This window comes from Nematostella vectensis, chromosome 2 (assembly GCF_932526225.1).
Source record: "Nematostella vectensis chromosome 2, jaNemVect1.1, whole genome shotgun sequence".
NCBI lineage: Eukaryota > Metazoa > Cnidaria > Anthozoa > Actiniaria > Edwardsiidae > Nematostella > Nematostella vectensis.
This window is the reverse complement of record NC_064035.1, coordinates 8780268-8793804: the sequence shown is the minus strand read 5'-3', so window position 1 is coordinate 8793804 and position 13537 is coordinate 8780268. Positions and strand designations below refer to the sequence as shown.

The window sequence follows — 13537 nt, the reverse complement described above, 5'->3', positions numbered from 1 at the left end:
TCTTGGTGTCAAGCGTATCCAACCCAGATCATCAAGACATACCATAGGACATTTGTTCAAATTTATTTACCCAATGAAATGCTGTTTTAGAATGGACAAGTTAATGGCAATGTTGGTAAAAATAGCGAAGTTCGAGAATTAAATTAGAGATGTGCTTAAACCCCTATGCTCGCTGTAGGGTAATTTGGTCCCAGATTCTCTCGGTTTTCTACCATAGAACTCCATGTGCAACCAGTCCTTGGGGAGGGGGGGAAGGCTTAGAAGCCTTTGCTATGCAGCCAGGCCTTAGTGGGTGCGGCATCACGTGACAGCCATGCGATATTCAGACGGATGTTTTCCAGTGATTGCTGGATGGTTCTCTCCGCTGCGGGCACCGAGTGCTTCGAGAAGAACTCCTTGGGAACATAGAATGAGAATAGTGATTAGTGCGCGCACTGAGGGGTTATCCTCGGAAAACCCAAGGCTTTTCTGTCTTACCGTTTCACTCACGTAAGAAAACTCCCTAGATTTCCGAGGAAAAGAACAAGAGCGCTTTCCAACAAGGAAAACTAAACTGTACACGAGGCAATCTTTAAAACCGTGTACGTGAACTGGTTTTGGTGATTGGTGATTGGTGATTTTGGTGGTTTTGATAAAATAGTTAACAACAAACAAGGATAAACTGGATCACAGCATACCTCAACCTCTTTGACTTTTTCCTCAGATGCAAAATTCTCCGTCGTTGTCTGAAAATGGGAAAAGTGATACATTTCATGCTTCTCGCTCCTCACGCTATACCGTTACCTGCCATATAGAAGACAACTTTCCCTTTCCTGTGCACCGCAGACGCGCCCACACCTCGCCTCACAGATGGATAAGGGGAACATAAGGGGAATCAAAGTATCAATGAACGCAATCTCTTGGTAGCTTTATATATTTATCTAATTTATAAGAGTAATACCCAAGGTTATGACACCCCTAACACCTACGCTCAGCTAAACTTCACAAGACACCTCCTTATTTAACAGCCACTAAAACTCGCCCCCTTTGAGTCTCCCTTCTTGTGTCATTTTTAATATCAGATTACCTTAACCAGTCTGGAGAGGAGGAAGCCTCCCTCATAACGCTCATGTAACGTTTCCCAGTTGTCACGCACAAACTTCCAGGCGAGGTCACGTCCCACCACGCTGATACGAAATAACAAAAGGGATTAGTTCAGTCCGGCAACCCGCAACTAATCACGCTAAAATACAAAACAACAACAACATCAAAATAGAAGTATGTAGCGAAGAACATGATAGGGGAGCACATGACCAACCAGGTTGAAATGGAACAACAGAATCATATAGCAATAAACGTTGAATGTAGCCGGCGTAGCGGGTTAAAAAGAGGGGGTCTGAGGCAAAGAGGCAGCACCAGCGCCTCGCTCCTTTCTCGTTTTGAGCCGCTACGCAGTCTAGCTTGAGTGCTACTCCGAATCTTAACCCGTGCCATACGGTAGAGACGCTTTTTTCATATCGGTAAAAAAAGACCGTGTACAAGAATGGACGGATGCCGCAATTTCGAACGTATTGGCATCAGTAATAATAGCTTAGGAAAGACTAAAGCCCAATTCAAACCAATTAAGATAATGTGAAACTATTTATTTGAGCATCACCTTCCCGTTACTCCAGCGATGACGAACACTGTATCCTGGGAGCGGACCGCATCCTGAGACATACGGAAACAGATCGAATTTACTATCGAGAGATACATTCTCGGGTATCTATCAGGACGTGTGTGTGTGACCACATGAAATGTGCGTTACGAACACTGCACTTTTTCCAAGGAGTAAAAGATACAATCAAATAAAAATAATGCTTATGCATAGTGTACACTAGTGACATAACGACGTAACGACATGGGCGCGCGCACTCTTTTAAGGCCGACATAACGACATAACAACATGGGCGCGCGCACTCTTGTAAGACCGACATAACATATATTATCCTAATATACCTGTATTGGTATTTATTCGAATAAAGTTATCACCAAAACTAACAACATGGGCGCGCGCACTCTTGTAAGACCGACATAACAACATGGGCGCGCGCACTCTTGTAAGACCGACATAACAACATGGGCGCGCGCACTCTTGTAAGGCCGACATAACGACATCGACATAAAAGAAGAAACATGTTTTTTCTTTTATGCCGTTATGTTCATGTCGTTATGTTGGGCTTATGTCAAAATGCCGAGTCATTCACACTTGAACATATGAACATAAGAGTGCACGCGCCTATGTCATTATGTCGTTATGTCACTAGTCTGCACCATGCATTACCGAGATGGCAAAGTCAAGCACTTTACTAATGAGTTCGGGCTGCGTAACGTTCCCCATGCATCTCATGAGTCGGACGCGCTCCTCGTGCAGGTCCGTCTCACGTAGCAGTTTCTGCACCGCGCTAAGCATGGCCTCGTCTCCATGCTTCAGTACAATGCTGTAGACCGCTGATCTCAGATCCGCAGGGATTGCAGCTTTGCCGGTGCAGTGAGCTTCGAATCTGCGCTTGGCTTCCGCTACTGTGGCCTCGTGGCCATATTTGCCCAGTCTCCCGATGACCAGGCCTCGCAGCAGCGCGTCCAGATGACCTGGTAAACGCCAATCATCTATTAAAAGGGGCGTCGTTTTTTGCCTTTCCCGGAATGATCAGACAAAAAAGAGTAGTTCCTAGAGAGTGGCAACAAAAGCAACACCCAGGCATTTAAATTGGGCGTTTCAAAAGCGTATTAGTACCCTGGGGCCGATTCCTAGAAAGCGGGTTAGCGTTAACCCAGAGATAAATATGGCTATCTTGACATTTGGTTGGATAACAAGGGCATTCATCCCTGGTTTAGCGTTGAACATGAATGCGCCAACATACTCCAGCGTTTCTGACAGAGTATCGCTCAACTGATAACAAGACAAAGGACAGACTGGCGTTTTCTTTGCGTTGTGGACAAGTCAGCGATACTTCGCCAACAATACGTGCTGATGTCGGCCCTGTTTGCACGGGACACACACAACTGGGCTCCATCATTGCTTAAAGAATGTCGATCAAATACTCCTTTGTTATTGTTTATAATAAAAAAATACTACAGTTTATAATAATCTACGAATTAAGTCTGATACGTTATTGATGACATTTGATTGAAAATATGTTGGTTACTGGCTTGAATTAGCCGATGGAAATAGATGCTTTGTGTGACTCGGTATTGAGCGGGGGAATAAAATAGCGGCGTGATTGGCCTTCTTTAAGGGCAGCGTGGAATAGATAGGCATACCTTCGCCCGGCTTTGCATCCCAGCCAAGCTTGGTGAATATAGGCTCGTAAAGCTTAAGGCAGAAGCGCTTGAGGCTGTCGTAGCAGTCAGTGTACTGCATGACAAGAGCAAGACTGGACAGGTTCACGGTCAGGTCATTCCAGACAGTGTAGTTGGTCTCTGCGCTGAAAGCTTCGACCACCTTAAGGAAGTCACATGAGGACACGACACCGGCAAGGGACTGTAGCGAAAAACGTGCTTTTGTAAGTGTGAATACCTAATAAGATATCAGGGAAGGAGAGGATTTAGGGCCGATTTTATTCAGAATTCCAGGCTGAATCGCTATGAATTTGTAATTGTATGGGACCTTATTCGAACTGCGTGTTACCGCGCTTGCTACCACGATGATTATTTTGGTGAAGCTGGTGATAGAAAAGGTTATGATGACGTTATAACGTTTCTAATGTTACAGAAAAGGTTGACGAAATCAATGGCAATGATTGCCAGCGTGGACATGATGATAATCAAGATGTTGATGCTCAGGCGAATGACTCCAATTCTGAAAAAGGCGCTGAACACTGTCGCCTCAATTAACAGAATGAAGACATGCCGCTTATACTTTTAAGTACGTTAAAACGTACTAACTCTAAACATTTGAGCAGCCAGAAAACAGGTAAAAAAAGGGCTGGTTCTGACATATAAAAATTAACAACATCAAAAACATTCCAAGACGTACCAAGTTTACTAAACTATGTTAGTGCACTTACCAGGGCATACAGGTCATTCTGCAAGCCAAGCCTATCACGGGGCGGAAGAGTCAGGTTACTGATGGCAGGGAGCATCAGTTCCAGCATGTCGGGAGAGTACTTGACTCGGTAAAATCCTACCTGACCGGGATTTAGCTGGGGTTAAATAAAAAAAAAGGTTTTGGGCTGCAATATGAGAAACACTGGCATGAAAAGCAAGCGTGACGAGTTTGATCAAGATCTGGATTCTCCATTGTTTAGAGGCATTTGCGCACCTTGATCCACTGATGTGGCTGTACATCGCTGACTTGCACTGAGCAAGAATCTGCCTCAAGTAATGTCTTGACAGCTGGCTCAGAAAGGCTTGTACAGGTTGAGATGCATACTGGGACCTTCCAGCGCTGGTCCGCGCCTACAAACCAGGGATCAGAGAAAATGGTCTGAATCAAAGGTTCAATAAAAACGTATTTAAATGCCTACTAAAATTATATCACCTAGCAGCCTTAAATTATTTAACATCCTAAGACTTTCAAATTATATACATGAACACTAATTTTTCTCCCTAATGATATCCGTCTAATAATTACTGCTTTTAGTTTTTGCCTCAAGTCCTATTATATCATCACAGTACCTGTGGCAGAGCCATCTGCGCAAAATTTATTCTGAGTGATGGTCAGCTCTCTATCATTTCCCTTCTGCAAACACAGGACATTATTAAAGTCACAAAGTGAAGACTTTGGAAAATACAGAAAATACAGCTACATAAAATCTTCAAACCTGTTCTGCTTTGACAGTCAGCACGGGGAACCCCATCTGCTTAGTCCAGGAATTCATCACTTTAGCCACTGGCTTACCACTGGCTTCTCCTAGATAATCCCACAAATCATCTGAAAATAGAAAGTGCAGGAATTTATAACCCTTTCTTCTGTTTCTTTGATGCCTTTCCAAATAACAACGAGCTATGGGTTAAAATTGATCCAATTACCCAGTCATGACTGTCACATGAGTCCAGGCTCTTAAAGTCTATGGCTTCTCACTAACCTATGTAGACTTATACTGTCATTCAATGTAATCCAATACCTCCCAATTACATACATACATAGTAAAAAGTTTTGAAACATATTGATAGCTTTCCCCTTAAGGTACAATACCGGTAGATGCATTGCTGTACTTGAACTTGTTAAGATATTGATTTAACCCAGCTCTGAAATCCTGTAGATAAAAATTGCTTGTATTTAGTGCTTTCGACTAAGATAGGCCAGAGAAACCTGTCCCCTTTCATACTCTCCAGGTTCTGGCTGGCTCAAGGTCCTACTTCCCTGAATATCAGGTCACTCCTGGTTGGGACTCACTATCAGCATGAGATGGTGTCAGCCTACATACACCCTCCCTTGTGTTAGAATAACCACCCCCCCCCCTTAAAAAAGGTGCTCCCACCCTTTTGGCTGAGGAACCATCCCCTGACTCACATAATAATAGAAAAATAAATGAAAATTTAAATAAAATTAAACCAATGAAAAATTGAAAATCACTAGCCCTCACTCTGACCCTCAGGCCCACTCCTAAGAACTGGCTGCTGCTAAAAAAATCCTAATAAATGTCCCCTTTTTATTGAACTGACTGGAAAACATGTGATTAATATAGCAGCCTAAATTCCTAGTCATCAACATTTTGTAAAATATTGTAGGATTTTTGTTTTTAAAATTGTAGGATCCCCACTTGTTCGAAAGGTTTATCCTGACAAACAAGGGGTTGATAATCATAATAATAGATGAAAAATTTCCTAGTGGCCTTGAAGCTTTAATATAAAACAACAGTAGGTAACAACGATGGCGACATTTTACCTTATCTCCAATATATTGATGCAGCATTCTAATGACTGAGGCACCCTTGCTGTATGAAATGGCATCAAATATTTCATCAATCTCAGCAGGGTGACCCACAGGCACCTGAAGACATGTAACATATTACATCAAGACTAAGAAAAAAAACGAATATAGTAAAATGAATCCAACCCCTCTTTCTAAAACTCCTTACTTCAGCAGTAGCAAATTTAGGGAAAGTTTAGGGGGTTTAAACCATCCTCTTGGGCTGCCAAGGAAAAGTGTTTTTTTACCCCGTGCTTATAAAAGCTAGAAAGTATTTCAGGTAGGTCAACTCCCCCCCCCCCCCTCCACCCTTGGGGCAAAGCTAGATCCGCCCCTGTTTGGCTTACCCTTATTAGAACTCCTGAGGAGTATCGAAATAGAACATGACGACAACACACAAATCATTCCTTTTTCTATAAAAATGGGAAATCATTCTTACAAAAAAAAGTACCTCAATGGGGTGACTGTTCTTGAGGGCATCCAGTTCAAGAGCTCGTGCAAGGTCTGAGGTTACAAATTGTGTCCAGATATCATATTCAGGAAAGCAGTGGTCCACGCACAGATACTCGATCCAGGAAGCAAAGCCTTCATTTAGCCAAAGATGAGTCCACCATTCCTAGGCACAGTGTGAAGCACAATTCTAGCTCCCATATAATATTTACGGTCAACTCTTTCCTCAATGAAGCTAATCAGACATCTTACAACACTTGTTAGAAAGCCTGTTAACATAACCAGTCTTTGAAATAAAAATTAAAGTGTGCACAGCAACATTGTTTAGAAGAAAAATCCCAAACAAAACTGGAAAAAAAGCACTACTGAAAGTGAATCGTGTAAAAGGGGACAATGACATTTAGCACTACAAGACAGTAGAGTACATTACAGTATGGTTCTGAGAACATTACAGTATGGTCCTAAGTACATTACAGTATGGTCCTGAGCACATTACAGTATGGTCCTGAGCACATTACAGTGTGGTCCTAAGTACATTACAGTATGGTCCTGAGTACATTACAGTGTGGTCCTGAGTACATTACAGTATGGTCCCGAGTACATTACAGTATGGTCCTCAGTACATTACAGTATGGTCCTGAGTACATTACAGTATGGTCCTGAGTACATTACAGTATAGCCCTGAGTACATAACAGTATGGTCCTGAGTACATCACAGTATGGTCCTGAGTACATTATAGTATGGTCCTGATTACATTACAGTATGGTCCTGAAAACATTACAGTATGGTTCTAAGTACATTACAGTATGGTCCTAAGTACATTACAGTATGGTCCTGATAGAATCAAAAAGCCCAAACTGTCGCGATCTCGTACCAGAACAATGAATACAATACACCAAAAACTGGAAATCGGCGGTCCTGAGTACATTACAGTATGGTCCTGAGTACATTACAGTATGGTCCTGAGTACATTACAGTATGGTCCTAAGTACATTACAGTATGGTCCTGAGTACATTATAGTATGGTCCTGAGTACATTACAGTATGGTCCTGAGTACATTACAGTATGGTCCTGAGTACATTACAGTATGGTCCTGAGTACATTACAGTATGGTCCTACAGTAAGTACATTACAGTATGGTTCTGAGCACATTACAGTATGGTCCTCAGTACATTACAGTATGGTCCTGAGTACATTACAGTATGGTCCTGAAAACATTACAGTATGGTCCTGAGTACATTACAGTATGGTCCTGAGAACATTACAGTATGGTCCTGAGTACATTACAGTATGGTCATAAGCACATTACGGTATGGTCCTAAGTACATTACAGTATGGTCCTGAGAACATTACAGTATGGTCCTGAGTACATTACAGTATGGTCCTGAGTACATTACAGTATGGTCCTGAGAACATTACAGTATGGTTCTGAGAAAATCACAGTATAGTCCTTAGTACAATACAGTGTGGTCCTGAGTACATCACAGTATGGTCCTGAGTACATCACAGTATGGTCCTGAGTACATCACAGTATGGTCCTGGGTACATTACAGTATGGGATCATTTCTGGGATCATTCATATTTGCTTACCATAGTGACCTGTGGAGAAAAAAGAATAAAATTATGTTAAAGTCACAGATACATAGCTCAATATTTATGTGATTAAAAGCAACAGAGCTAAGATTCATGCAACTTTGACATCCCACATACCCCACATAGTAAAATGTATTTTGTGAAATGTACAGCAGTGTTCTTAATGATATGTGTATAGATTATTAATGGCTTTTTTTTCTTAAAATACTTTGTGAGAGAAGCAGAAGGCCATAGCTAAAAATATTTGTTTAGACGCCTCAGACAACCCATAAATTTCCTGGGGAGAGGGCAAGGGGGGCAGATGCCAATTTCTTTCATATGTTCTTCATAAAAATCGCACAACCCATATTTTATGATCTTTTGTGAAAGTAGGTTCAATCCAAAGGTTACTTACCAGGTTTCCAAACCACTGATGTGCAATCTCATGTCCTGGGAATAACAAATAAAAAGATATACAAACTACTATCTACACACCAAAAAAAAAAATAAAGACGAAAATGAAAAAATTTCTCTCTGTTGCTTGTCCTAGTTCACACTCAAAATTTCTTCATTAGAGCGGACCTTCCAGTTGAGTTGGGTTTTTTTTTCAAACCCTCCCTGGCTCTGGGCCTCATGCTGATAAATACCTGGTAGCCATGTGTCAAGTGTATAGGAAAAGAAGAGAGTACATACCAACAACCAATGCCACCCACTGTTTGGTAGCAGAAGAAGAGTTTTCGGGGTCAATGAGCAGTGCTGTTTCTCTGCATGGAAACACAAACAACAGTACAATCAACTGCAACCCTTTCATACAACAAGCTACAGCAAATATCAGACCTGTAAGTAACAAGTCCCCAGTTCTCCATGGCACCTGAAAGAGAATACAAAACAAGGTCGGTAAAGCATGAGAATGCATACAGGCCATACTTTCCTAATTCTACCTGTGTCTCAGGCACTAATAAAACAAGCAGGAGAGTCAGATAAAGTTATTGACTAGCATTTAAGGTCAGGCCTTAATAGAAAAAAGTAAGGTAATTTTAAGTGCTGGCCGGGCCACTCTCTCAGACAGAAATTACTATAATTTACCTGCTGCAAAATCAGGAATAGCAATTAAGTCCATCTTGGGCAGTGGGTACTTAATGCCAAAGTAGTCCTTGTAGAATGGTAATGTTTTGACTGCAACCTGTCGTTTTTTATCAGCATTAGTTTTAACTTAGTGATCTATCCAAGATACACATCATCAGACATCTTTTTTATTTACTTTATTTAGCATGGAATAAAAACGGTATAAAGAATCATTGTTGGATAATTTCTATTGCTCTTTTATTGTAGATGTATTGTAGGTTTGCCAATACATTCTATTGTTCTACCAAATATAGATATTTTCCACATCCTAAGCATAGAAATGCAGTGGAACCTTGATATAAAAATATGACAAGTATGACATTACATAAAAAAATGATTTTATATAAATAAATAGTAAATATTTCTTTAACTTCCACACTACCATAATTATTGTTATATCGAGGTTCCAGTGAACTATTGAAGGGAGTAATACTAAAGCTTAGCAAAAGGGATACTGACCTCTAAAGCAAATTGGCCTTGTATACTTTTACCCTTCGGTGTGTAAACTCTCACAGCAACACCATCACTGTCAGATCCCTCTACATAATCAAACTCACCAACCACAAATGCAAGGAGGTATGTGGACATTATTGGTGTGCGTGCATACTTCACAACCTTGAGAGAGTTGTTCCCCTCAGCTGCTCTCTCTTCAATGACATTCTAAAGATTAAAATAGAATATTAATATATACATGAAACCTTATATACATATTCAGTGTAATTAACTTCTAATCTACAATGAAAATGTTGTGGTAACTAAAACCTTCTAGATGTGTAATTTTCCACCTTGATGGGTAACCCAAATTAAAATTAGTTTCATTTTTTTTACTCAAACTCTAAAACATTGTCAATAAGCAAACCTGTTTAAATAGATATTGAGCTAGTGAGCTCCTCGCCTTGACATTTTTTTCTAATAGACGTTGTATGTATAGTTTCCATTGTTGGCAAACAAATAATATGAAACTGAAACCAAGTCACTTAGGTTTCTGCAGAGATTTGACTGCAAGAATAAATTAAAATCAAAGCAATTTCATCAGTAGCTTTTAGCTTCAAAATAATGTATGGGCATGGCTTTTTTTCTGTGGTATGCATCGATTGACCTCATTAGATAGAAATGGTCACTGTTTACCATGTTAGATAATGCAACTCTGTCTTGTGGCACAACCAGAGTAACATCAAAGGTGGCTTTACAAGAGGGCTCATCCCAACAAGGGAATGCACGCCTTGCATCTGTTGGCTGAAAAAATAAAGACTAAAATCAATAAAATGGAGACATAACATTTGAAAAAGGAAAAAACAATATTGTGTTGGATTTGATAAAAACTCATAAATACACCACTTTAACATATTTCATTTGACTTGAGGTGTAGTGTCATAACATAATTAACTTATAGATATACTTTATCACTTTGCATTCATCCAGTGACTGTAAACATATTTAGATGTTAGCAGTGGCATGTCTAGAGGGAGACGCAGGGTGTAGTCCACTGAAGAAGTTCACAAACCAAGGGAGCACGGCAAAATGTGTCTCATTTACCGCGCGATTGAGATTGTTACGAAAATAAACCACTTTGTTTTGCAATACGTCATGTGTGATTGTTTTGTAAGGGGAGATATAAGTTGTGCTGTTGGGGGTATGGGGCTAGGATTATGAAGTGGATTATGTTTCTCATTTTAGTAACAATCTCAATCGCGCTGTAAATGAAACACATTTTGCCGTGCTCCCTTGCAGAAACCATGGATAGAAACATTTTCTATCCAAAACAACCAACAAAGGCATCAACCAGCAGTTGATGAATATATCTCATAACATGAGCAGTGTTGGGAGAACCCGCTCCTTGACATGTGCCTGGTAGGTTTATCACTCAAACATGCATGTTTTATTGAGAAATTGTTTTTGCTTCTTGTCTTGTGATTGGTTGCTGTTTTATTTATTTATTTATTTATTTATTTATTTATTTATTTATTTATTTATTTATTTATTTATTTATCTATTTATTTATTTATTTATTTATTTATTTATTTATTTATTTATTTATTTATTGCTGTTTTGATAGACTTGATTTCAAGCTCATTTCTGTGAGCCTGCAGTATGTGCCCCCATCAACTGTTTGGATAACTGTTCTGGCTGTTGAAATTTCAGTCAATCAGGGAAGCACAGATACAGCTCTCATGTGGAAGACTGCTATATATTAGCAAGGCCAAAGTTAAAAGCTTGTCTTCTTTATACCTTTTGATGTGCTTCTTTTAGCACTTTTCTCCTTCTATGTACATATAAGTAAGCTCAGCTAGGCTGTAAAACATTGATCTTGCACAAAGTTGTGTCTTTATTTTTCTCTTAGAGTGTTCATGAGTGTTTCATAGTAGGAGTAGGTACAAAGGTGAGTTGCATAATATGGACAATTGATCTAGCCATTAGTGGGGTTGATAAGGCTTATTGATGGCTGAAAATGGAGTCTACTGTTTTAAATTCTTGTATTACTTTTCTCAGAGAATGTGAATTTCTTAACAAACATGGATTTGATGTTTACAGTTAATGGATGGACACAATTGGTGGTAATGCTCTCACCTCAAACTGAGTGACAGCACAGTACTTTTCTTGTTCGCCATCCATGTATTTGCTGCGATAAAATCCTTTCATTTTGTCATTCAGCTCACCAGTGAAGTCCAACTTCAGGTTGCCATTGCCAAGAGGAAGAGAGGATGGGAAAGTGAATGTGACTGTTTCATCATCTTTCTGATAGCTAATATCTTGAGCATTAAAATCTGAAGAGAAAACAGACCAAAATTTTAGTGGATCTACTTTCTTTTTACCCTTTCACCACCACAGGCCTATAAAGAGGCCAAGTCTATGCTATCCAAGCTATGTGAACAGAATTCTACCGGTGGTGAAAGGGTTAAGGACGTAAGCATAAAAACGGTAAAATCTAGATCTTCCAGATATCTTTTGGTTTGCCTCTGATTGTTTTGATCATAAAGCTTCAGTTCAGTTAAAACCCTAACTTAATTTACATGGAATTTGCAAAGCCTTTATATAATCTACACTTTACTGAATTAATCACACAAAGACTGCCCCTATATTGCTTGAACTAAATACTTACTAATAGCATCACAAGAAAATTGCACAGAATTGACTTTGATATCCACAGAGTTCAGCACAACTTTTTCTGTTGAGGATTTCACCTGAGAACATCATGCAAAAAAGAAATAAATAATAACAATGAAAACTCAAAGAATATAAAATAAAATCACACCCATCTGTTTGCCCCCCGCCCCTCTTGACTCCTTTTTTGGTGCTTTCCAAGGTTTCATACCTGTCAACTCTCCCGCATTAGGCGGGAGTCTCAAGATTTTGGACCCCTTTTTCCGCTCTCCCAAGTTGAGCACCAAATCTCCCGCTTTTTAGCTATTTTTATAGCTTCCGAAAAATTATTCCATAGAAAATCGTCATTTTGCCTATTTTCTATTAAAATATTTAAAACAACAATGCCCTTGCGTAGCACAATTTATCTAACACCCTCGTGAGATCTATAAGTGGATTTGTTCGCCAGACTTTTCTATACGGCAAACGCCTGCAAGGTTAAACCCACCCCTCCCAAAAAAATGAATACACCCCACCCCTTCCCCCAAAAAAATCTCAAGCCTTGAGATTTTCGGAGGTTGACAGGTAAGAGGTTACCATGCCGTAAAAAAACAATTTACACCTAAAAGATGCTTTTCCAGAGTATATGATCCTAACTTTATTTCTGAGACTGGCGCTCAGATGCATACAAATCATATTTAGAATTTGATAAGCCAGCGAAGCTTCGTTTAGCCTCCGCAATGGCGCGTAGTATGATAGTGTCATGATTTATAATTTTTCTTCCACGGTCCACACTATTTTTGTTTGGGGTAAGTTTGGTGGGCAGAGAGGTCGTATTTCTTTTCGGTGGTAATTTATTGTTCTACCGGTTCTCTGGAAATATACCTCTCTCTGTGTCAAACAAAAATTGAGTGTGTGTTTTTCTTATAGGGGTTCATTTCTTGGTAATTGGGGAATTTTGAGATATCAAAATCTTTAATTACACAGCTTATATAGCATAGCATAGCATAGCATAGCATAGCATAGCATAGCATAGCATAGCATAGCATAGCATAGCATAGCATAGTATAGCATAGCATAGCATAGCATTACAGCTTAGTGCTTAGTTTCGTTTGCAAGCTTCAACGTAATTACACTTGCCTCTACTTGTACTGTCTGCTGTCCCGCAAAGGTGAATTCTTTTAGATTCGGAGTGAGTGAGAGGTCGTAGTGCCGGGGAACCACGCTTCTTGGAAGACGTTCAAATGGTTTCTTTTCTGAAGACATTGTAGATACACAGGCGTAACGTATCCTAACTTGGATAATACCTCTTGGCAAAGCTTGGTTGATAAATAATAACGAAGAGAAAACACGAATAGAGTGAAAGTTCCTGGAAGGAAAAATCTTCCAAAGACACTTCATTCGGTACTGGCGAGTGGGGATTGGACTGGGA

General features: G+C 39.8%; 1 protein-coding gene across 1 annotated transcript; it reads right to left on the bottom strand.

Annotated features, from left to right (window-relative positions):
- Window positions 1-46: 46 nt before the first annotated feature.
- LOC5516782 (puromycin-sensitive aminopeptidase) lies at window positions 47-13530 on the bottom strand. Its single transcript, XM_032386708.2, has 23 exons — window positions 13246-13530; window positions 12125-12206; window positions 11593-11789; window positions 10153-10260; window positions 9484-9684; window positions 8986-9082; window positions 8737-8770; window positions 8593-8663; window positions 8315-8349; window positions 7918-7926; window positions 6327-6491; window positions 5852-5956; window positions 5159-5219; window positions 4785-4894; window positions 4639-4702; window positions 4283-4419; window positions 4029-4163; window positions 3283-3502; window positions 2303-2610; window positions 1637-1689; window positions 1067-1166; window positions 678-725; window positions 47-395 (listed from the first exon to the last, which is right to left on the bottom strand). Exons 1-23 carry the CDS (start codon window positions 13504-13506, stop codon window positions 258-260), a joined length of 2739 nt encoding a protein of 912 aa, XP_032242599.1. The 5' UTR covers window positions 13507-13530; the 3' UTR covers window positions 47-257.
- Between the last annotated feature and the right edge of the window lie 7 nt (window positions 13531-13537).

Coding starts and splice junctions, on each gene's coding strand:
- LOC5516782 (XM_032386708.2), bottom strand. CDS start 13,506: ATGAAGTGTCTTTGGAAGATTTTTCCTTCCAGGAACTTTCACTCTATT. Junction 12,207..13,245: donor AGCAGACAGTACAAGTAGAG/GCAAGTGTAATT, acceptor TGATGTTCTCAG/GTGAAATCCTCAACAGAAAA. Junction 8,771..8,985: donor TATTCCTGATTTTGCAGCAG/GTAAATTATAGT, acceptor ATTCTCTTTCAG/GTGCCATGGAGAACTGGGGA.